A 25840-nucleotide genomic window follows, 5' to 3' on the forward strand; every position below is an offset into this window, starting at 1 on the left:
TCAGTTCTGCCACTACGCAGAGAGCGGCGCTCTGTGCTTCCTTCTCCACTTTTTGTACTTGACTGATAAGAACAACTAATTGATGGGGGTGGTGTGTGTCCAGACCCTACCTATCTGATATTAGTGGCCTATCTTTTGGATATATCATTAATATTTTAAGCCCAGAAAACCCCTTTAACTGCTATAGTGCCAGCAGTCAGATCCCCACCATTGTAGTCGTCATCATTTATGCGGTGGATACGTGTTAACTTCTTACTAGAACAGCCCTTTAACTTTCCGTCACTGGGCATATTGGAATTTTTCCAATTTGTCACAGCACCCACTTTAGTAAAGGTGAGAACAGACGTGCTGCCATTGTACTTTACATCTAGATATAGATATATTAGTTGTGACTATAAAACTACTTCTCGGGTAGTCGGTGATGACCAATGAGAAACATAACGTGGCAAAAAAACAACACTGAAAAGGTAACGAAAGCAATTTACAACGGAACGAAACCTTTTCATGTGATTAAATTGAAACAATTTAGGAGAAGGTTCTACTATTAGATAATATAATACAAAGTAGAATCTGATACTCCTCACATAATGAATAGATTATGAAATATAAATACAGTCTGTATTCTCGAGAACTGACACATTGCCATACCAGCGATCAACACAATCATGAAACATGAGGAGTTGGCTGAGTGCCTCGCTGGACCTGGGGCATGTTACTGCTTGCAAAAAGTACGGTAAACTCCTATTTCCCACCTTGTATGACCAATCCCCTATAGAGGTGGAGGAGTCCGCAAAGGACTATTAAAACCACACATTTCTAATGTCAGCGCTTTAATTGCTTCATTAACACATTGTTAGCACTCATTAAAAATACCAGGAAAGTGACTAAATGGACAGTAGGTGTTATTTCTATAGCACACATGGTCAATGGAGACATCCCAGCTCAGTAAATAGGGGAAATATTTATAAACTATAGAAAGCGTGAAAATAGAAAGGAACATATACATATTTATAGCCAGCATTTATCGTACCTAAAGAGATCATTACCCCATATCTGTCACTTAACAGGTACACAAGTGTGTATTATTACACAGGGAAGTGTCTTAGGGCAGGTTAAGAGATATGTGGGAAAACGTGGCCAAGGAAATGAAAATGTATTATATTTATAGGTTTGGAGATTCTGAATGTTTAGAATAGGAAGAGCATTCTAGAGAATGGGTGCAGCACGAGAGAAAGCACGAAAAGAGGTGATCACAGTGTAAAGTTGTCTTTATATACAATATAGACATTGATAACCATGTTCCTTGACACGTCACAATATACACATTTAGTACCATATAATGTATTATTCTATATGCAAAGGAGGGTAAATGGCTACTATATATTTATAAAGGATTACATTGAATAACATCCAATCCTTGTCTCTTTCAACACTTTGATCCATTAGACTTGGCCAGCACATATGATATGTGGATGACCAGTTTTAGCAGGGTAAGACGATAATATGGATGAGGTAGCCGATGGCAAGAAGAGGTGTCACATGTAGATTAATAACTTTACAACAGTAAACACAAGCTACATAGCATTACATGATGGAAAGCAACAAATCTTCTGAAAAGAAAAACCATATATAGTGAAAATATTATGTCTACCCTCTAATTGGCAATTTATTTGGAGCCGGCTGGACAGTGGTGCGGATCTCTCTGTTCTTCTCCCTTGTCCCTAGCACATGGGTATGATTTTTTTCCCAGTCAGGTTTCCATGTCACAGTCCCCAGAATAGAATCTGCAGTGTCTGTACATAAGGAACAGACTTACCACAAAGTCAGAAACAATCTCAAGAGATGTCAATGGAATAAAAGTCAGGAAGCCAAAAAATGACACAACCGTAGTCAGGAAACAGGTTAGAGGTTGATACAAGAGAAGAACCACAGGAAGTAGTCAACAAGGTTAAGAGATAAAACAGGAACCTAATCCAAGACTGAGGTCCGGGTCAAGATCAGAGCCAAGGAAGAGGAACAGGAAAATACCTTAAAGGGGATATCCAATTTCTAATATTGATAGTCTATCCTTTGGATAGGTCATGAGTGTTACATCTGTTTGGATCTGGCACCTGGACCCACCACAGATCTGCTTCTTTGGGTTGGGTTTGCGCAGCTCTCGGAAAAAGATTTACATGTCGGGAAAACTGCTACTCATAAGTCGTACAAAATGTATTAGTGGCTTCATTGGGACACTGCTGTAGTATATAAGGCTGCCATTATGCTTACATGGCGAGTAAGCAGTGTGGCTCCCAGCCTGTACCCATCACTGGGAGCTGAGCTGTCCTAAAACAGCTGATTTGCCAGGATCTCCTGGTGTGAGACCATCATAGACCTAATAGTGATGATCTATCCTAAGGATCGGCCATCAATATAAGAAAGTGGATAACCCTGTTAAACTTCTGGTTCAGAAGTTAGAGGCTGCCAGGGCCTGCTATCATCTCGTAGAATTGGCTGCCATTGTTGAGCACAGGGGTATAACTAAAAGCTCACAGGCTCTGGTACAAGGATGAATTGGGCCTTTCTGCAACTTCTCATCACACTTATTAGCCATAGCCCATCTGTACATTTCCGTTTCCTTCTGTATCTGGGCTCAGACTGTCAAAAGTACTTGTTCACATCATATCTGTGGAAACAATCTTCCCATCATTTCTGTCATTGCCTCCTACATAGTAATCATGACCCTTCTTATTCCACAGCCTCCCCTATAGAACACTTCACTATAACCTGCTGAACAATTGATATTTTGCCATGAAACAGTTCATTTTATCCATTCTGGCCAGTGGAAGGCGATATGTATCATAAATCTTCTCCCTTGAGATGCTCAAAGGGCAAGGGTCACAATTTTATCATGGACAGTCTGCCAGCCATCAAAGTCAGAAAAGAGTCACAGATTTAGGTTTGCCTAGAGGACTTGCCACAGGAACCACATACGGTAACAGTAAAGAACAGAAGTCGCCATACTGTTTTTTCCAAAAATGAACCAGAGTTCTGTATCCAGTGGCTGTCAAATTTTAATTGGAGTCAAGTTGCATTTGGGTATTTCCAATATTGTCTTAGAGAGTTTATTTTTTCCCAGCAGGATCATTGACAATGCAGTGGTCAGATAAAATTACAATAATACATCAGAGCGGGGATTCGTAAAGCATCTGTATTACATACAAGTCACATCTGAAGTGTCATGGAGGTCATCTATGTGATGATGAAATCAAGAAACACTGTCACCTCTAGACCTAACACATAGCCAGCAATACATCCTCCAATTGGCTATTGTGAAGATATCCAACAAGATAAACCAATGTGGGGAGCCTATAGGACAGCACATACACTACAATATACACTCACCAGCCACTTTATTAGGTACACCATGCTAGTAACAGGTTGGACCCCCTTTTGCCTTCAGAACTGCCTCAATTCTTCGTGGCATAGATTCAACAAGGTGCTGGAAGCATTCCTCAGAGATTTTGGTCCATATTGACATGATGGCATCACACAGTTGCCGCAGATTTGTCGGCTGCACATCCATGATGCGAATCTCCCGTTCCACCACATCCCAAAGATGCTCTATTAGATTGAGATCTGGTGACTGTGGAGGCCATTGGAGTACAGTGAACTCATTGTCATGTTCAAGAAACCAGTCTGAGATGATTCCAGCTTTATGACATGGCGCATTATCCTGCTGAAAGTAGCCATCAGATGTTGGGTACATTGTGGTCATAAAGGGATGGACATGGTCAGCAACAATACTCAGGTAGGCTTTGGCGTTGCAACGATGCTCAATTGGTACCAAGGGACCCAAAGAGTGCCAAGAAAATATTCCCCACACCATGACACCACCACCACCAGCCTGAACCGTTGATACAAGGCAGGATGGATCCATGCTTTCATGTTGTTGACGCCAAATTCTGACCCTACCATCCGAATGTCGCAGCAGAAATCGAGACTCATCAGACCAGGCAACGTTTTTCCAATCTTCAATTGTCCAATTTCGATGAGCTTGTGCAAATTGTAGCCTCAGTTTCCTGTTCTTAGCTGAAAGGAGTGGCACCCGGTGTGGTCTTCTGCTGCTGTAGCCCATCTGCCTCAAAGTTCGACGTACTGTGCGTTCAGAGATGCTCTTCTGGCTACCTTGGTTGTAACGGGTGGCTATTTGAGTCACTGTTGCCTTTCTATCAGCTCGAACCAGTCTGGCCATTCTCCTCTGACCTCTGGCATCAACAACGCATTTCCACCCAAAGAACTGCCGCTCACTGGATGTTTTTTCTTTTTCGGACCATTCTCTGTAAACCCTAGAGATGGTTGTGCGTGAAAATCCCAGTAGATCAGCAGTTTCTGAAATACTCAGACCAGCCCTTCTGGCACCAACAACCATGCCACGTTCAAAGGCACTCAAATCACCTTTCTTCCCCATACTGATGCTCGGTTTGAACTGCAGGAGATTGTCTTGACCATGTCTACATGCCTAAATGCACTGAGTTGCCGCCATGTGATTGGCTGATTAGAAATTAAGTGTTAACGAGCAGTTGGACAGGTGTACCTAATAAAGTGGCCGGTGAGTGTAGGTTATTACATACACGTTCTGATTTCTTATAGTTACTCATCTTTATTCACTTATTTTACTGCTATACAAATGGCTATTTGGGTGCTACTCGAGTACAATAGACATCACACATCCTAATGACATCCATCCCAAGCAAATATTTGATAAATGTTTGTCTGCCAGAGATCTGGTTAAAATTTACATTTATATTGCTTCGAAAAACAAAGAATTTAGTGATAAATTGTCCAAATAGTCTATTTACACATGCACAGGACATAGAGATAGAAATACTGGATGAAAGAGCACCTGTCGCTACCCCTGACACGACGGTTTTAGTAAATAGTCCCCTTATAACAACTCCAGAGAATCATTCTCGGTTTTACCATTCCAATGAATATCTATGAAATAGCTGACAACTGGGCGTTACCATTCCTCTTGTCAGAGGGGGGCGTCCCGGCTCATCATAGCACTAATTGGACAATGTGGGTGTGAAAAAATATTCCTTCTCCTGGCCAATAACATAACAACAATAGAAAAGATGTTCCTGAAGAGTTCCTACGAGAAGAATATAGTTATAGTCTATAGTTCCGGAGAGTTGACAGATCCACTGGTGGGCGGCTGTTACTGTCAGAGACGTTACATCTGAATATACTGAATATACATTAGGGGGCGTTCACACTACCGTCAGTGTCCGACAGGTAGTGTCCGCTCCTAGTGTCCGTTCAAAATCTGGCACGGACATTAGGAGCGGACACTAGCTGTGTCCAGGGTTGGACTGGCCCACCGGGGAACCGGGGAATCCCCCGGTGGGCCCCAGCCTTGACTACCAGTGCTCATTTACCCAATGCAGAAGCATTGGTCAGGGGCCCGATCGGGATTTTCAGTGGCCTGGTCGGACCCCTGAACCAATGCCTTTACATTGCCAAACTGAGCACTGCATCTGTAAGCTTGGGGTCCCAGTCTTGTATACTGTGTGAGGACTGTATGTTTGTATACAGGTATGTGTGTGTATATACAGTATGCTATAATAATGTGTGAGTGTATGTATATAGGTGAGTATATATAGTTTTCATATATGTATATATATATGGCTTATATATGAATGTATATAAATGTATATGTGCTATAATAATGTATATGAATGAGTGTATGGCTATATATAGTATTCATGTAAGTATATTATTTGACTTATATATGGTATACTAGCATGTGCCCGCGACTTCGTCTGTGGGTTGGTTGCGGCGCTGAGCCGCTTATATTTAGTGAACTAATGGTGGCTATGATCCGCCGCACTCCTTACGCCATCAGACCCCCTCCCTATTTATGGCTTGCCCCCCCCCCATTCCCCACACACCAGGGCTCTCCCCCCCCCCACACCAGGTCCCTTCCCCATACATGCGCTACTGCGCCCATGCGCCTTTCCCCCCCGTACATCTGCCTGTGCCCATGCCCGCCTTCCCTTGCGGTGCGACCGCAGCCGCCCCTCCCGCTCACAGGTTCCCTCCCCCCCATGTTCCGGTTCCTCCCCCCCCAAACATCCAAACCCACAAACCTTATTAGGATTAGGACAAATGTATATATGCTATTATATATATACCTGTATATATATATATATATATATATATATATATATATATATATATATATTATATGTGTGAGTATATATGAATGTATATGTATGAGTGTCTAAGGAACTTGCAGTTATTGGAAATCGCAGCACTTATACCTACGGAAACACCTACAGTGTCCCTATAGGTATAATGGAAGCAGAAAGTCCTCAGAGGAAACCTCTGTGGAGTTTCTGCAAAAAGTGCTGCAAGAAAACTGATGTGTTGCTGCCGGGGGTTTTCCTGCAGCGCTTTTTGGCTGTGGGACGCTGTGCTAGGCCTTGTCCTTATAGTGTGGTGTACAGTATTTTGAGATGCTAAAGAGGAGCTCTCACCACCTGGGGCACATGCGGTTTTATACACTGCTAGAAAGTCGACAGTGCGCTGAATTCAGCACACTGTCAGCTTTCCCGTTTTGTGCCCCCGGTGAAGAGCTATCAGTGCCAGTACCGTAGCTCTTTACTATCAGAAGGGCATTTCTGACAGTCTGTCAGGAACGCCCCTCCTCACAGTAGCGTTTATTGCGCTGTACTGTGAGCGGGGAGGAACGCCCTCTCCCCTCCTGATAATGCTCGTCGATAAACAAGTACTGGGACTGGGGGGGGGGGGCATTCCTCACTGCTCAGCTTCATGGCTGGGCGGTAAGGATCACCCCCTCTCAGAGTACAGCGCAATAGACGCTACAGTGAGGAAGGGGCGTTCCTGACTGTCAGAAACGCCCTTCTGACAGTGAAGAGCTACGGTAATGGCACCAATAGCTCTTCACCGGTGGCACAGAATGGGAAAGCTGAATTCAGCGCACTGTCGGCTTTCAAGCAGTGTATTAATCCGCATGTACCCCAAATGGTGAAAGGTCCTCTTTAAGGATTAGGCGCAACAGTGAGACGCAGTGTTTTTCATTGAGTTTTTGTCCCCAGGACCTCGTTGTCCCCTCCTGTGTCTGTTTGGTCTCATGGCCTCATTTCTGGAAATCCTGCACCTAATTAGTCTTAGTGATCACATGAGATGCAGGACTCCCAGCAAGGAGGTGCCGGCACGAGACTAAATGGACACTGGCAGAGTAAGGGGACAGGTGAAGGCACTTTCTATTGATTTATTTTTTAGTTTACACCTCCCTCCCAGCACACGGGTTGCTCCAATTCCTGGACAAATCTTTAAAGGATTTATCCATCTTTGTAATATTCATGGTCTGTCCTTAGGATAGGCCATCAATATTACATCTGTGATGATACAACAGCCAGGACCTCTGCAGATCAGCTCTTCCAGGACATCATGGCTACAGGTAATGGTAACATTTCTAGGAGCTGCACTGTTCACTTTCCATACAGTGTGTAGCAGTAGGTTTAGGTAGTGCGATGTTGCACATCGTATGGCAGGTGAGCTGCATGGCTCCCGACATGTTTAGCTGCCCTGTCTCGGTATCGCTGGTCTGCAGGGGTCTTGATGGTGGGCCCCTAGAAACAATTCCACTGGTGGGCCCTAGACACCCCAGTCCGACCCTGGCTGTGTCCATGACACCTGTCATTTATTTAAATGGCGATCGGGTGCGTTCATTTGCACTCCGTGCCCTTCCTTCACTACCTGTCGGACACAGACGGTAGTGTGAACGCCCCCTTACACATCGACTACTCGAATGATGGGTTGAAATCTGGCTCATAGGGGGTTGTCTTTTAGGATCAGAATACCTGAGTTTATAAGGTTGGTCCATTTCATGGTACTATCACACATACAATAGGCCTATCCAAGACTGTAGAAGACTTGGCTACATCAGAACAAAAACAAAGGACTACATGGATTGGACTTCATGCCTGAGCATCTACACCCAAGCCTAGATACACCTCCAGTGTACTGTGAAACAACATGAATGCTTTCTCTGGAGATAGGAATGATTGTCCATCTGAACATCCGACTGTCCAACAAACAAATCTAGGCTTGGTGGATGCCAGAAGAATACTTCATTACCAAATGTGTAGGGTCATCTGGGGAAATAAAATGATCCTGAACTTTGACTTTTCTAGGCACATAAAACCCTCTGCCTCCAAGTGAGCCCCAAGTATATGTTTTGTGGTGTTTTGATGCTGAAGACTTTGCCAGACTTGAACAAATCTTCTTCAGGATAAAATGACATACATTCTTTACCTTTCCTCTTGGCTCGAGATACAGTCCTATGAAAAAGTTTGGGCACCCCTATTAATCTTAATCATTTTTAGTTCTAAATATTTTGGTATTTGCAACAGCCATTTCAGTTTGATATATCTAATAACTGATGGACACAGTAATATTTCAGGATTGAAATGAGGTTTATTGTACTAACAGAAAATGTGCAATATGCATTAAACCAAAATTTGAGCGGTGCAAAAGTATGGGCACCTCAACAGAAAAGTGACATTAATATTTAGTAGAGATGAGCGAACACTAAAATGTTCGAGGTTCGAAATTCGAATCGAACAGCCGCTCACTGTTCGTGTGTTCGAACGGGTTTCGAACCCCATTATAGTCTATGGGGAACATATACTCGTTAAGGGGGAAACCCAAATCCGTGTCTGGAGGGTCACCAAGTCCACTATGACACCACAGGAAATGATGCCAACACCTCTGGAATGACACTGGGACAGCAGGGGAAGCATGTCTGGGGGCATCTAACACACCAAAGACCCTCTATTACCCCAACATCACAGCCTAACAACTACACACTTTACACACTCAATACCACCTCTCTGACAGTAGGAAAACACCTTGAAACATGTGTATTTGGCACTTGCAGTGAGGAGAGCTTGTCACCAGCAGTGAATTTGGCCCTTGTAGTAAGTTGAGGTTGGCACCAACATTTGTTTTGAAAATCAGGGTGGATTGAGCCTCTAACCAGCAGAGTTTGGGCAAATTCATGGTGGAGGGAGCCTCTAAAAACCCCAGTTTGGACCAATTCATGGTGGAGGGAGCCTCTAAAAACCCCAGTTTGGACCAATTCATGGTGGAGGGAGCCTCTAACCAGCCCAGTTTGGACCAATTCATGGTGGAGGGAGCCTCTAAAAACCCCAGTTTGGACCAATTCATGGTGGAGGGAGCCTCTAAAAACCCCAGTTTGGACCAATTCATGGTGGAGGGAGCCTCTAACCAGCCCAGTTTGGACCAATTCATGGTGGAGGGAGCCTCTAAAAACCCCAGTTTGGACCAATTCATGGTGGAGGGAGCCTCTAAAAACCCCAGTTTGGACCAATTCATGGTGGAGGGAGCCTCTAAAAACCCCAGTTTGGACCAATTCATGGTGGAGGGAGCCTCTAAACAGCCCAGTTTGGACCAATTCATGGTGGAGGGAGCCTCTAAAAACCCCAATTTGGACCAATTCATGGTGGAGGGAGCCTCTAACCAGCCCAGTTTGGACCAATTCATGGTGGAGGGAGCCTCTAACCAGCCCAGTTTGGGCAAATTCATGGTGGAGGGAGCCTCTAAAAACCCCAGTTTGGACCAATTCATGGTGGAGGGAGCCTCTAACCAGCCCAGTTTGGGCAAATTCATGGTGGAGGGAGCCTCTAACCAGCAGAGTTGTGGGAAAGCAGGGTGGAGGGAGCCTCTAACCAGCAGAGTTGGTGGAAATCAGGGAGGAGGGAGCCTCTAACCAGCAGAGTTGGGGGAAATCATGTTGGAGGGAGCCTAGTATTAGCAGAATTGTGCAACGCTTATGGTGGATGAGTATGAGGATGCGGAGGAATTGGAGAGGTTGAGTACAGACATGGAGTTTCATGTTGGGGTGCTTTACACAGGTGGGCACAAAAATGAAGGCTCTATCCAGTGGTGGTTCATTTTTATCAAAGTGAGCCGGTCGGCACTCTCAGCTGACAGACGGGTGCGCTTGTCAGTGATGATGCCACCGGCTGCACTGAACACCCTCTCAGATAGGACGCTGGCGGCAGGACAGGACAGCACCTCCAAGGCATATAGGGCAAGTTCAAGCCACAGGTCCAACTTCGACACCCAATACGTGTAGGGCGCAGAGGGGTCGGAGAGGACAGGGCTGTGGTCGGAAAGGTATTCCCGCAACATGCGCCTATACTTCTCACGCCTGGTGACACTAGGACCCTCTGTGGCGGCACTTTGGCGAGGGGGTGCCATCAAGGTGTCCCAGACCTTAGACAGTGTGCCCCTCGTTTGTGTGGACCGGTGAGAACTTGGTCGCCTACTGGAGGAACTGTCCTCCCTGCCGCCAACGTCACATGCTGGAAACATCTCCATCATATTCTGCACCAATTGCCTGTGGCAAGCATTGATGCGATTGGCCCTCCCCTCTACCGGAATAAAAGACGAGATGTTGTTTTTATACCTGGGGTCAAGGATAGCAAAGATCCAGTACTGGTTGTCCTCCATGATTTTGACAATACGCTTGTCGGTTGTAAAGCACCCCAACATGAACTCAGCCATGTCTGCCACAGTGTTAGTTGGCATGACTCCTCTGGCCCCACCGGAAAGTTCAATCTCCATTTCCTCCTCATCCTCCATGTCTACCCATCCGCGCTGCAACAATGGGACGATTCGAAGTTGCCCGGAAGCCTCCTGTATCACCATCACATCATCGGACAACTCTTCTTCCTCCTCCTCCTCCTCCTCCTCCATTAAACGCGATGAAGCGGACAGATGTGTGGACCTACTCTCCAGCTGTGACGGATCGGATGCTATCCCTCAACTACATTCACCCAGTGTGCCGTCAGTGAAATGTAGCGTCCCTGTCCGCATGCACTTGTCCACGCATCGGTGGTCAAGTGGACCTTTGTGCAAAGCGCGGAACTAAGGGCCCGCCTGATGTTGAGTGACACGTGCTGGTGCAAGGCGGGGACGGCACACCGGGAGAAGTAGTGACGGCTAGGGATGGCATAGCGAGGTGCCGCAGTTGCCATCAGGTCCAGGAAGGCGGGAGTTTCAACAAGCCGGAACGCCAACATCTCCTGGGCCAGCAGTTTAGCGATGTTGGCGTTCAAGGCTTGCACGTGTGGGTGGTTAGCAGTGTATTTCTGCCGCCGCTCCAATGTCTGAGAGATGGTGGGTTGTTGTAAAGAAGCGCCTGATGGTGCCTTTGATGGTGCAGGAGAAGGAGATAAGACAGGAACAGGGGAGGATGAGGGAGAAGTCAACAAAGTGGCGGAGGCAGATGAAGTGGTGTCCTGGCTCGTCCTCTGGAGTGCATCGCCAGCACAGTCAGCAGTGGCAGTGGCAGAGGCAGTGGCAGTGGCGTGAACGGCAGGCGGCCTTTGTCCTGCCGTTGCTGCCTGCCACTGATTCCAGTGCTTGGATTCCAAATGACGGCGCATTGAAGTGGTGGACAGGTTGCTCTTCTCAGAGCCCCTAATCAATTTCGAGAGGCAAATTGTGCAGACAACACTATATCTGTCCTCGGCGCATTCCTTGAAAAAACTCCACACCTTCGAGAAACGTGCCCTCGAGGTGGGAGTTTTTCGGGGCTGGGTACGAACTGGAACATCTTGGGAGATTCCGGGTGTGGCCTGGCTTCGCCTAAGCTGCTGACCTCTGCCTCTGCCTCTAGCTACCCTTTTTGGTGCTGCACTTGCCTCAACATCCACACTACTTTCCCCGCTTGACATCCCCCCTGTCCAGGTCGGGTCAGTGTCCTCATCATCCACCACTTCCTCTTCCAACTCCTGTCTCATCTCCTCCTCCCGCACAATGCGCCGATCAACTGGATGCCCTGACGGCAACTGCGTCACATCATCGTCGATGAGGGTGGGTTGCTGGTCATCCACCACCAAATCGAACGGAGATGGAGGAGACTCTAGTGTTTGAGCATCTGGACACAGATGCTCCTCTGTTAGGTTCGTGGAATCGTGACGTCGAGAGGCAGGTTGAGGGACAATGAAAGGAGCGGAGAACAGCTCTGGGGAGCAGGGACAGTTGGGGTTATTGTTCTGTGAAGCTTGGGAATTTTGGGAGGAAGGAGGACAAGACTGTTGGGTAATAGGAGGAGAGGAGGCAGAGTCTGACTGGCTGCTGGACAATGTGCTGTAAGCGTTCTCTGACAGCCATTGCAAGACCTGTTCCTGGTTCTCGGGCCTACTAAGGTTTGTACCCTGCAGTTTAGTTAATGTGGCAAGCAACCCTGGCACTGTGGAGTGGCGCAATGCTTGCTGCCCCACAGGAGTAGGCACGGGACGCCCTGTGGCTTCACTGCTACCTTGCTCCCCAGAACCATTCCCCCGACCTCGCCCACGTACCTTTTCAGGAGCCTTGCGCATTTTGAATTCCCAGTTAGAAATTGGCATTATATACCAGTAGCAAAAATTGTGGGTGCACGTAACCCCAATATATTCTTTGAATTCCCAGTCAGACAATGGCACTATATACCAGTAGCAAGAAATGAGGGTATTTATAACCCCAATATATTCTTTGAATTACCAGTCAAAAACTGGCACTATATGGCAGTAGCAAGAAATGAGGGTATTTGTAACCCCAATATATTCTTTGAATTCCCAGTCAGAAACTGGCACTGTATACCAGTAGTAAAAATTGTGGGTGCACGTAACCCCAATATATTCTTTGAATTACCAGTCAGAAACTGGCACTATATGGCAGTAGCAAGAAATGAGGGTATTTGTAACCCCAATATATTCTTTGAATTCCCAGTCAGAAACTGGCACTGTATACCAGTAGTAAAAATTGTGGGTGCACGTAACCCCAATATATTCTTTGAATTCCCAGTCAGACAATGGCACTATATACCAGTAGCAAGAAATGAGGGTATTTATAACCCCAATATATTCTTTGAATTCCCAGTCAGACAATGGCACTGTATACCAGTAGTAAAAATTGTGGGTGCACGTAACCCCAATATATTCTTTGAATTCCCAGTCAGAAACTGGCACTATATGGCAGTAGCAAGAAATGAGGGTATTTATAACCCCAATATATTCTTTGAATTCCCAGTCAGACAATGGCACTGTATACCAGTAGTAAAAATTGTGGGTGCACGTAACCCCAATATATTCTTTGAATTACCAGTCAGAAACTGGCACTATATGGCAGTAGCAAGAAATGAGGGTATTTGTAACCCCAATATATTCTTTGAATTCCCAGTCAGAAACTGGCACTGTATACCAGTAGTAAAAATTGTGGGTGCACGTAACCCCAATATATTCTTTGAATTCCCAGTCAGACAATGGCACTATATGGCAGTAGCAAAAATAGTGGGTGTATATAGCCCCAATTCTATTGCTAGGGGACTTGCAGGGTATTTCTGGGGTGAAGGTGGGGGGGCACACCGTTGGAACGGGTATCGGGGGTATATATCGGGTATACGGGAATACACTGACAGTGTATTCCATTCAGGATCCTGGGAAAGCTGGGTTGCGGCGATTGAGCCCGTCAGTGCCACGTTACACTGACAAGCTTCTCCCTGGAATTTAGCTCTTATAAGAGCTGTTGGTTGTCTTCTCCTTCCTATCCTAGCCTGTCCCTGCCTACCCAGAATCTAAGCCCTAGCTAGCTGGACGGAAACCTCCGTCCTCGGTGAATTGCAAGCTCAGAATGACGCGAACCTGGGCGGCGCTGTTCTTTTAAATTAGAGGTCACATGTTTTCAGCAGCCAATGGGTTTTGCCTACTTTTCTCAACGTCACCGGTGTCGTAGTTCCTGTCCCACCTACCCTGCGCTGTTATTGGAGCAAAAAAGGCGCCAGGGAAGGTGGGAGGGGAATCGAGTAATGGCGCACTTTACCACGCGGTGTTCGATTCGATTCGAACATGCCGAACAGCCTAATATCCGATCGAACATGAGTTCGATAGAACACTGTTCGCTCATCTCTAATATTTAGTACATCCTCCTTTTGCAAAGATAACAGCCTCTAGTCGCTTCCTGTAGCTTTTAATCAGTTCCTGGATCCTGGATAAAGGTATTTTGGACAAACAATTCAAGTTCAGTTAAGTTAGATGGTCGCCGAGCATGGACAGCCCGCTTCAAATCATCCCACAGATGTTCAATGATATTCAGGTCTGGGGACTGGGATGGCCATTCCAGAACATTGTAATTGTTCCTCTGCATGAATGCCTGAGGATTTGGAGCGGTGTTTTGGATCATTGTCTTGCTGAAATATCCATCCCCGGCGTAACTTCAACTTCGTCACTGATTCTTGAACATTATTCTCAAGAATCTGCTGATACTGAGTGGAATCCATGCGACTCTCAACTTTAACAAGATTCCCGATGCCGGCATTGGCCACACAGCCCCAAAGCATGATGGAACCTCCACCAAATTTTACAGTGGGTAGCATGTGTTTTTCTTGGAATGCTGTTTCTTTTTGGACGCCATGCATAACGCCTTTTTTTATAACCAAACAACTCAATTTTTGTTTCCAAAATGAAGCTGCCTTGTCCAAATGTGCTTTTGCATACCTCAGGCGACTCTATTTGTGGCGTACGTGCAGAAACGGCTTCTTTCTCATCACTCTCCCATACAGCTTCTATTTGTGCAAAGTGCGCTGTATAGTTGACCGATGCACAGTGACACCATCTGCAGCAAGATGATGCTGCAGCTCTTTGGAGGTGGTCTATGGATTGTCCTTGACTGTTCTCACCATTCTTCTTCTCTGCCTTTCTGATATTTTTCTTGGCCTGCCACTTCTGGGCTTAACAAGAACTGTCCCTGTGGTCTTCCATTTCCTTACTATGTTCCTCACAGTGGAAACTGACAGGTTAAATCTCTGAGACCACGTTTTGTATCCTTCCCCTGAACAACTATGTTGAACAATCTTTGTTTTCAGATCATTTGAGAGCGGGCTGTCCATGTTCGGCGACCATCAAACTTAACTGAACTTGAATTGTTTTGTAGAAAGAAATGGTCCAAAATACCTTCATCCAGGAACTGATTAAAAGCTACAGGAAGCGACTAGAGGCTGTTATCTTTGCAAAAGGAGGATGTACTAAATATTAATGTCACTTTTCTGTTGAGGTGCCCATATTTTTGCACCGGTCAAATTTTGGTTTAATGCATATTGCGCATTTTCTGTTAGTACAATAAACCTCATTTCAATCCTGAAATATTACTGTGTCCATCAGTTATTAGATATATCAAACTGAAATGGCTGTTGCAAATACCAAAATATTTAGAACTAAAAATGATTAAGATTAATAGGGGTGCCCAAACTTTTTCATAGGACTGTATATGGACTGGCATAATATGACCAGCTTTGATCAAATAAAACCTTTTTTGTTACTCACAACACTCAATTAATGCCACCAATTTTTCAAGACTGTCATCTTGTAGCTACTTATCTCGGGATATAGTATCTCAGTCTAAGAGGACAGGTAAGGAAGGACACATATATACAAGTACTGAACCCAATAATGGATTTGGGCCCACCAATCTTTGGTCATGTATTTCATGTCAAGGAAGCATCATGTTACCCTCATGTTTGTAAGTCAAATGGTTACCTACTCTCTGAACCCAAAGATCAGTAACCAATTTTGATGTTTCTGTATTTTTCTAGTGCAGGTTAGATTTTCTTTGATAACTTGCTATAGACAGAAACATAGCTCATTGTCCTTAATATGTATAACCTACTATATGTAAAACCTATTACAATAAAAAAATCCATAATAAAAGACAACAATACCTTTGTGCCCTCCATGAATGGGATAACCTGAATATAGATGTTCATAATTTTATTATGAATGTGCTCTCAAACCTTTCTATATTTTATTGTAGATTAAATATTAAAAAACAGAAAGAACTAACACAGCAATCGGTGACAGGTTAGCCATGAAATCTCTTGTCACCTTGTCAGCATTTTATAGAAATAAAGAAGACCTGACTTATGCGAATTGTGAATTTGCTCCTTGTCTTTAGGATTATGAAAAAAATGAAACACTTGGCTCCACAGTCAAATAAAAATTCCTCATTTTTATTTTTTTTTTTGCAACATTCATTTAATCCTACACTTTGTAGGTGTCCAGGCTCAGACTTGTTCCCCAGGGGAGTAGGTGAATCTCATGAAACCCCTGCACAAGTGGAGAACTGTAGACTCCTTGCACTCAGATAGGCAATGAGTTGGGTTACAGATAGAGGATATCGTCACTCCATAGGGAGAGACCACCAATTAGGTGTGTGGAGTCTTATTAAGCCATGACCGCTCCACTGCAAAGGAACATGGGAAGAATATGCAAATCTGACTTCCATGATGTTCCATGATGATGGCATCCTAATTACATAATGGAAGTCAGATTTGCATATACCTGAGGTGGTCAATGTCCGCTCATTTACAGCTCTGTGATGGTGGTTCCTTGAACTCTGTACCAGCTAATGCAATGTATCTTAGGGGAGAATTTCAAGGTCAATCATTAACTATCCACTGGACAAGTGATAACAGTGGTGGTCCAACTACTGGGATCTCCATTGCTTGTCGGGAAACCCACAACAATCTAGCAGTGATCGGGTCATCCCACCAATCTGGCATTGGTACCCTGGCATTAGCTATGAAAAGTGGAGCAAGTTTTATCCTGAAATGGGAAAACCCCTTTAATGTTTAATTTCCGCTCTCCAATACTGTTTTTAGATTATTAAATCTAAGCACATTTCTTGGGTTAACTATTGTAGAGGACATTTGGATGTCATTATACAATGTACTGTTAGTGTCTATTAGTTGTTAGTGACTGTCATTTATGCATATGTGAATAGATGGAAAATGCTATAGAGTAGTTGTTGTTATAGCATATACAGGCACAGATTATAATCTGTAATCCATATTCTGTAGATAGTGCTCACAATGACACTTATCCTGCCCATCCATGTGGAGATATACTCACAGAGACTCAATCTTTCTATATTTACCCATATATATATATATATATATATATATATATATATATATATATATGCAAATGTTTTAGGCAGGTGTGGAAATGCTGCAAAATAAAGTTTGTTTAGAAAAAGGGTTCATGATTTATTTTTGTCAATTAATGCAATGAAGTGAATGACAATTCAAATCCCATCAATATTTGGAGTGACCTTTGCTCTTTGGAGGACGAGTCCTGGAAGTGATGATATGATGATATGGCTCCCACAGAGCCCTGATCTCAACATCATACAGTCTGTCTGGAATTACATGAAGAGACAGAAGGACTGGAGCAAGCCGACATCTACAGAAGATCTGTGCTTAGTTCTCCAAGATGGCGGGAACAACCTCCCTGCTGAGTTCAGCTAAAAACAAGTACCGAGAAGAATTGATAGAAGGCAAAGGTCACACCAAATATTGATGGGATTTAGATTTCTGTTTTCTTCATTCACAACATTATCTTAATTGATAAAAATAAACTACTAACCCTTCTATATTTGATAGGTTTCTTACTTTGCGGCATTTTTTTCTTCTCCTGCCTAAATTTTTTGCACTGCCTCCCTCGATAACTGCATGCACACACCGCTACCCTGCTGAACTGCACATTCTTCCAGTTAACAAATCCTCCTGAATGTTTTATTTAGTTGCCGTTCAATACAAGAACACTATAAATAATATTAACTACAAGTCTGCAATGTGCATAGCGCATGGACACAAAATGGAAAATATTACTAGTAAAGCACACATCCTCTCGGGCAAATATTGTGCTTCATTTCCATTAAGCATTTAATCACAGCGGTAGTAGCCTGCGGGCAGTCTTTTATTAAAAAATGAAAAGGTGTCTCGCCATTTGGGCAGGGATCATATAAAAAGCCCTCCTAGGTTTTTTCTTAGCAAACAGCAAATCTGTTTCTTTATATTTTAATCTGTTTCTTTATATCTGTCTGTGCAGGAAAATGGAAAATAAACATAAGATAACTGATATGGGTGAAGATATGGAATTAAGGGAGTCAAAAGCATGTATAAGTGTACTATACAGCATATATATCTCACACACACTGTATGTGCAGACATAGTACATATATTGTATGTTAAAGAGTGTCTGATCGTTGTAGAGCTGAGAACCCTGGGAACCCAAAGAGGAGAGAGGTGCCCACCATTTTCCATAAACTCTCCATGTGAATGTAGTAGTTGTACAAATGTGTGGCCACCATTCTGTTCATTTCAATTAAACTTCTAGAGTTTAACTTGCCTGCAGTCCCATAGAAGTAAAGGGAGACATATACACTACCCCTTACTTCACATGGAAACCTCAGGGGAACTTGAGGGACCCCATTCTCGTGATCGTTGAGGGTCTACTGCCTCTCCTGTAGAAATAGGAAAAATGTCTATAGTGGGGCAACCCTTACAGTTACCTACAGAGTGTAGTACATACTGGTGCTTATTTTCATACTCTGCAGAACTAGCATTAGCAAAACCATTTTCGATTAAAGAGGAACTTTCACCTCCCCCATATCAAGGTCCTAGCATCTCTTTAATAGTCCCTGCTCCACAGATTCCAATGCAGTTGGAATTTTCTCTCTAGTGCCCATCATTCCTGATGAATCAATGCTGTTAGTTTTGGTGCCTGATGTGCCATTTAAGCTCTGTAATGTCAGGTGGGTGGTGTCAGGCAGGGGGCGTGACTCAGAGCTCCAAAGAGAGGCAGCCAATGCCAGAGCTCAGAATCACACCCCTTGTGTGCTCCTGCCTGACGCCGCCCTCCTGACAGTACAGAGCCTAAATAGTATATCAGGCACCAAAACTATCAGCATTGATTGCTCAAGAATGGTGGGGGTTAGAGAAAAAAAAATTAGAATGAGTGGAGCAGCAACTATTAATGTAATAACTGGACTAACTGGACTTGTAGGAGGTGGAATTTAAATGGAACTGTAAAAAAAAAAAACTGAGGCATGTTCCATTGGATGCCAATTCTAGAGCCACTCTCCCTCTGAAACATTGTTTATAGCGGAGAAAAATGTGTAATATGTTAAGTAAACGGAGCACCACAAGGCAGCACACATAGTACCTACAGTATACACAGCAGCAAGGCATTATACATACTCCGTGAATGTGGTATATAAAGTACTATAAAAAGCCAGGATAGAGAAGGTGACAAAAACCATAAATCTTAACTAAAATAAAAAGAGGAAAACTAATTGAGTTGTCCTTGTAATATTTATAATTTGTAATATTTATAGACATTTCTGAAGTACAGTAACAGATACAATAGGTGATAACCAATGATGACCATTTGTGTTGGCCCAATTGGTGGTTGACAGTTAACTTTCCATAGCCCACGAAAAGCACGTACATTGGAGAGTCATGACGTACAATTACAATAAAGAGAGAATGGTGACCCATGTGCATACGGTAATGGTGGCCATTGGTGACTATGACTTAGCATTTATTGGTCCTCTTTCAGCAATTTGGGTGAATAGTCTATCAAATGTCGTCACATAATAAGACGAAAAGAAGAAGAATTGCACAAAAATGGAAAAAGAAATTACCTTGTCTTGGCTATTGAGCTCATGGTATGGTATATGAGCGGGCAGATACGTGTGAAGCAGGGCACAGAACGCCAGGCCATCGCTCCAACTGCTACTGAAGTTTGTTATATCGATATTCTGTGAAAACACAAAAGCAGAGCATGTTTAACATTGTGTCCACAAAGCACAAGGGGCCACAAAAACATCTTTCTTTGGTTAGATTCTGGCCTGGTTTAATGACTCTTTTGTTGTAATGTCAAAGCTTAAGGCTAATGAACAATTAATTACTGAAGTTGGCGGAGTCGCGTCTTTCGCTGCTTCCTGTATTTGCAGTTATTGGAATAAAGCCACGTTTCCTTTCATGTATTATGAGCTGCTGCCAACATACAACATTAGTCTACGGACACCAGCTCAGTAGCTAAACAGGTTCAATAAGAAGTGGTGGTGCCAGTGGTAGAACCTTATATGAAGTCATCTGAGGACAACGTACTATATATTATGTGTGCTTTATCCTAATATCATATAATCTAGCCTATTATGATATGTTAACTAGAGATGAGCGAACAGTGTTCTATCGAACACATGTTCGATCGGATATCAGGGTGTTCGCCATGTTCGAATCGAATCGAACACCGCGTGGTAAAGTGCGCCAAAATTCGATTCCCCTCCCACCTTCCCTGGCGCCTTTTTTGCACCAATAACAACGCAGGGGAGGTGGGACAGGAACTACGACACCGGGGGCATTGAAAAAAATTGGAAAAAGTCATTGGCTGCCGAAATCAGGTGACCTCCATTTTAGACGAATAGTGGATTTCAAATCCGGGTCATATGAGAATGTGAACTTTGTGACTATGAGACAGGGATAACTGTACAGGCAGGGATAGCTAGGGATAACCTTTATTTAGGTAGGAATGTTATTAAAAATAACTTTTTGGGGCTCTATCGGGTGTGTAATTGTGATTTTTGTGAGATAAACTTTTTCCCATAGGGATGCATTGGCCAGCGCTGATTGGCCGAATTCCGTACTTTGGCCAATCAGCGCTGGCTCTGCTGGAGGAGGCGGAGTCTAAGATCGCTCCACACCAGTCTCCATTCTGGTCTGACCTTAGACTCCGCCTCCTCCAGCAGAGCCAGCGCTGATTGGCCAAATTCCGTACTCTGGCCAATCAGTGCTGGCCAATGCATTCTATTGGCGTGATGAAGCAGTGCTGAATATGTGTGTTTAGCTCAACTACACCGGTGGAGTAGTTGAGCTAAACACACACATTCAGCACTGCTTCATCACGCCAATAGAATGCATTGGCCAGTGCTGATTGAAGCAGAGCTGAATCTGTGTGCTTAGTTCAACTACTCCACCGGCGTAGTTGAGCTAAACACACACATTCAGCACTGCTTCATCACGCCAATAGAATGCACTGGCCAGCGCTGATTGGCCAGAGTACGGAATTCGGCCAATCAGCGCTGGCTCTGCTGGAGGAGGCGGAGTCTAAGATTGCTCCACACCAGTCTCCATTCTGGTCCGACCTTAGACTCCGCCTCCTCCAGCCGAGCCAGTGCTGATTGGCCGAATTCCGTACTCTGGCCAATCAGCACTGGCTAATGCATTGTATTGGCGTGATGAAGCAGTGCTGAATGTGTGTGTTTTCGCTCAACTACACCGGTGGAGTAGTTGAGCTAAGCACACAGATTCAGCTCTGCTTCAATCAGCGCTGGCCAATGCATTCTATTAGCTTGATGAAGCAGAGTGTGCACAAGGGTTCAAGCGCACCCTCGGCTCTGATGTAGCAGAGCCGAGGCTGCACAAGGGTTCAAGCGCACCCTCGGCTCTGATGTAGCAGAGCCGAGGGTGCACAGATGTAGCAGAGCCGAGGCTGCACAAGGGTTCAAGCGCACCCTCGGCTCTAATGTAGCAGAATCAGAGCCGAGGGTGCGCTTGAACCCTTGTGCACACTCTGCTTCATCAAGCTAATAGAATGCATTGGCCAGCGCTGATTGAAGCAGAGCTGAATCTGTGTGCTTAGCTCAACTACTCCACCGGTGTAGTTGAGCTAAACACACACATTCAGCACTGCTTCATCACGCCAATAGAATGCATTGGCCAGCACTGATTGGCCAGAGTACGGAATTCGGCCAATCAGCGCTGGCTCTGCTGGAGGAGGCGGAGTCTAAGGTCGGACCAGAATGGAGACTGGTGTGGAGCGATCTTAGACTCCGCCTCCTCCAGCAGAGCCAGCGCTGATTGGTCGAGTTCCGTACTCTGGCCAATCAGCGCTGGCCAATGCATTCTATTAGCCCGATGAAGTAGAGCTGAATGTGTGTGCTTAGCACACACATTCAGCTCTACTTCATCGGGCTAATAGAATGCATTGGCCAATCAGCGCTGGCCAATGCATTCTATTAGCGTGAACTGAGTTTGCACAGGGGTTCTAGTGCACCCTCGGCTCTGCTACATCAGATTGCTACATCTGATGTAGCAGTGCCGAGTGTGCATCAGATGTGTAGTTGAGCAGAACTGGCTCAGCACTGCTAAGTCTCTGCATTCGCATAGGAATGCATTGGCCAGCCTTCGGCCAATCAGCGCTGGCTCTGCCGGAGGAGGCGGAGTCTAAGGTCGGACCTGAATGGAGACTGGTGTGGAGCGATCTTAGACTCCGCCTCCTCCAGCAGAGCCAGCGCTGATTGGTCGAGTTCCGTACTCTGGCCAATCAGCACTGGCCAATGCATTTCTATGGGGAAAAGTTAGCTTGCGAAAATCGCAAGCTGACAGGGATTTCCATGAAATAAAGTGACTTTTATGCCCCCAGACATGCTTCCCCTGCTGTCCCAGTGTCATTCCAGGGTGTTGGTATCATTTCCTGGGGTGTCATAGTGGACTTGGTGACCCTCCAGACACGGATTTGGGTTTCCCCCTTAACGAGTATATGTTCCCCATAGACTATAATGGGGTTCGAAACCCATTCGAACACTCGAACAGTGAGCGGCTGTTCGAATCGAATTTCGAACCTCGAACATTTTAGTGTTCGCTCATCTCTAATGTTAACCTGGACAGGACAGTTTTCTAATACAATTGAGGCCATACTATACAAAGAAAATAAGTATAATAAATATATTACATGGAATTATGCCATTAGCTCTGAAAAATTCAATGACATACATCATCTGATCGGCGCTGACACCGAGTATTTTGTCGTTGTGTTTATCCAAATCCGTTCAGCCATTCCAAAGATATAAGCCCTTTTAGTGTTAATGCAAATTAGAGTCTACTAGCCAAGTGGGTGGTAACACTACATGACATATAGCACACAAGAGACCCCTCCCACAGAGAAACCACCGTGTTACCGCCCATTTGATTAAAATGCATCAACAATCTAAAGACTTTTATCTCGGGAATGGCAGAATGGATTTGGATAAACAAAAAACCAAAATGCTAATCAGCAACATCATATGCCAATAAGCCTTAACCGTATACCAATTGTGTAGCCCCCTTGTGCTGACCCATTGACATATGACCTTCATAAGACCTCTGAACATTCCCCACATTCATCTTTTCAACCACTTGCTCTACCGGTACCAGTTCTGCGGTATTGGACCAGACAGGCTAGTCTTCACTCCTAAAGCCCTACACATTATTTCCAAGAACTGTTTATTCTGGCCTAATATATACCGAGCCTTGAGAATTTGTGTCATTCACTACCTCTCTCAGTGGCTGATCGGTGTACATAGGTCCTTCAGGTCACATCTCCACCCTAAAGACTATTTATCTCTACCAATCTTGCAAACCACAAATATGGACATTCTATCCTACTTTTCTACTAAATTGTACCCCTTCAGATAGTCTTGTGCAGTTCAAGAAATGTGATATGTGTGACATCTGCATTTCCTGGACCACACGTGGCTTGGCCGAACCTAACTCAATGAATCATTGTGGTCTATCACTTTGTGAGCTCCAGTTTGATCAAATGTCTACTGTCTTGTTCTTACTTGGTCATTTGAGTACAGGACAGTAGTAAGCGGTCTGGCTGGGACTATCAGTTTTCCTTCAAACCTCCGGACTTAGGAGTCCAATGGGCGGTCCTACTCAATGACTGACAGCTCTTTCTCTATGCACATTCCTAGGAAGCCCATTCATCGTGGCTAACCAGAGAATAAGCAGAGGTGTAAATGTATAATTGTTGCTACATTTACAACATGATGGGTTGGAGGACACGGTTGGAAGAAGAAAAAGACATCATATAGGGGGCATGTTATGTTACATGACCATCACTACAAATCTTCTTTGTACTCGATGAATAACCATACCTAAACCTATGTAAAAGTATAGAAGCCACATCATGCCTTGGGTGACTTCTCCGAGACCATATCCAGCCCTTCCCTTCACAGTATAGGGCTTATTGCTGGTAAATAGAATAACTAGGAGTGTGTTAAGTAAACATGACATGAAAGCTATGAAAGCTGGATACCAATAGTGAGAGGCCGCTGCCAATGTATTCCTAGCTGAGGATTTTGCCTCTTCATTTCCATCTGATCCAACTTAAATGAAATGAATTCCCAGGATGCCTGTGTCATTGCCAGGACGCTCACTGAAATAACCCTGATTCGGGACCTTCATTCAGTGGAACATTACTGTCTACACCCACGTGCCCTTCTATAGAGACTGCACCAACAGTGGGGACAGCATTTATAGTAATACTAATGCTAAGCACAAATGGATCGGACTCCTAAAACACCAAATAATATTAAATTCCTGCATATTTCTCTTTGATGGGTTTCACGTATTACATTTATTGCTATGACAGATGATATAACATTCTTTATGATAGAGCAAATGGACGTCATTCAAACAGCAACTCTCTGGAGATAAGACAGCACAAAGATTTAGCATCTTAAAGGGGTTATCAAGGATTAGAAAACATGGCCGCTTTCTTACAGGAACAGCTCTACATCCTCTTCACAGGAAGTGATATCATGTCTGTTGGTCATATGATTATCGCACTCATTTGGGACTGAAAGTGGCCATGTTTTCTTATCCTGGATAACGCCTTTAAGAGGTAATCCCATGACCCCCACACACACAAAGCCCTGGATATATATATATGTGTGTGTGTGTGTGTGTGTGTGTGTGTGTGTGTGTGTGTGTAGCCCTACAATTACACAATTTTGATCCGAGACTAGACAATAGCAAAATGTTTCTGCCTGAAGTGAACATTTTAGGTTTGGCCAATATCCCTCAGATCTGGATTATAGGGAGGACAGAAAGGAACATGTCCCATCTGTCCTCCCTATAATCCAGATCTGAGGGATATTGGCCAAACCTAAAATGATGACTTCAGGCAGAAATATTTTGCTATTGTCTAGTCTCGGATCAAAAAGGACATGTGCCCGAGGCCTTTTATCACAAGAACATGCTTGGCCAATTCAAGCTTACAAGTATGAGGAGTCAGGAAAGATGCTAATGTATATGGCCAGCTTAAAGGAGTTACTGGCTTGGCTGTGTCCATAATTCCCCATAGAATTCAGTAGCCAGGGCCATATCCATGCACAACCACCTGCCCTTCGGTATATATGGCTGCAATAAGGGATCGAGTTCTTAAAGTTTAAATGGGTATCCCAACCAATTATTTTTTGCACAGGACCTTCACTAACCCTAAGGAGGTTTCCAAGACTCAATTCTTAGAATAGATCATCAATTATGGATCGTTGGGGGTCTAAACCCAGTACCCCCACCAGCACAGTGTATGCAGCTATAATCAGATGTCCCTGTGTACCGGCCATGTTCAAGCATAAAATCAGGGAAGGAAGGAGAAAACACAGAAAGCAGATTCCTGTCCATTTTCTTACAGGGAGTCTGTCAGCAGAACCCAGCATGTTGGATACTGTCCCCTGAATTAAATGGGGCTTTCTCCTTGTGAATCGGTAATTTTTTTTGCTGAGATGCTGCTGTTTTTGTTAATATGCAAATATCTCTTTGGAGCAATGAGGGCGTGGCTGCCGTTGTTAATCCAAAGAGCTCATTTGCATGTTGAATCTGTCATCGATTCCCAAGGGGAAAACGCTGTTTGATTCAGGTGACCCTAACCTCTCTCTGCAGGGTGGATGGATATGCTGGTTTCTGGTGACAGACTCCCTTTAAGGGGCAACACTAATAATAAGAATGGGCCACGGAATATTTTTTTACATAAGTCATTCTGGACCATTGAACAGTAGCTACAAATACAGACATAAACCTGAGAAGGATATAGGAAATCTAGTAGAACCTAAAGAACAAGCCTGGAGTTACATTCTGTAAAGCTGGATTTTC

The 25840-nt window shown here is 44.4% G+C and overlaps 1 protein-coding gene across 2 annotated transcripts in view; it reads right to left on the reverse strand.

Annotated features, from left to right (window-relative positions):
• Positions 1-25840, reverse strand: part of SPECC1 (sperm antigen with calponin homology and coiled-coil domains 1) — a 260851-nt gene that overhangs the window by 8800 nt on the left and 226211 nt on the right. For both annotated transcript variants that reach the window (XM_075263737.1, XM_075263738.1), the window contains one exon: positions 19564-19680. In XM_075263737.1, coding sequence (XP_075119838.1) covers positions 19564-19680 — 117 coding nt within the window. The remainder of the gene's footprint in view (positions 1-19563; positions 19681-25840) is intronic.

Source organism: Leptodactylus fuscus, chromosome 2, assembly GCF_031893055.1.
Source record: "Leptodactylus fuscus isolate aLepFus1 chromosome 2, aLepFus1.hap2, whole genome shotgun sequence".
NCBI classification, from domain to species: Eukaryota; Metazoa; Chordata; class Amphibia; order Anura; family Leptodactylidae; genus Leptodactylus; species Leptodactylus fuscus.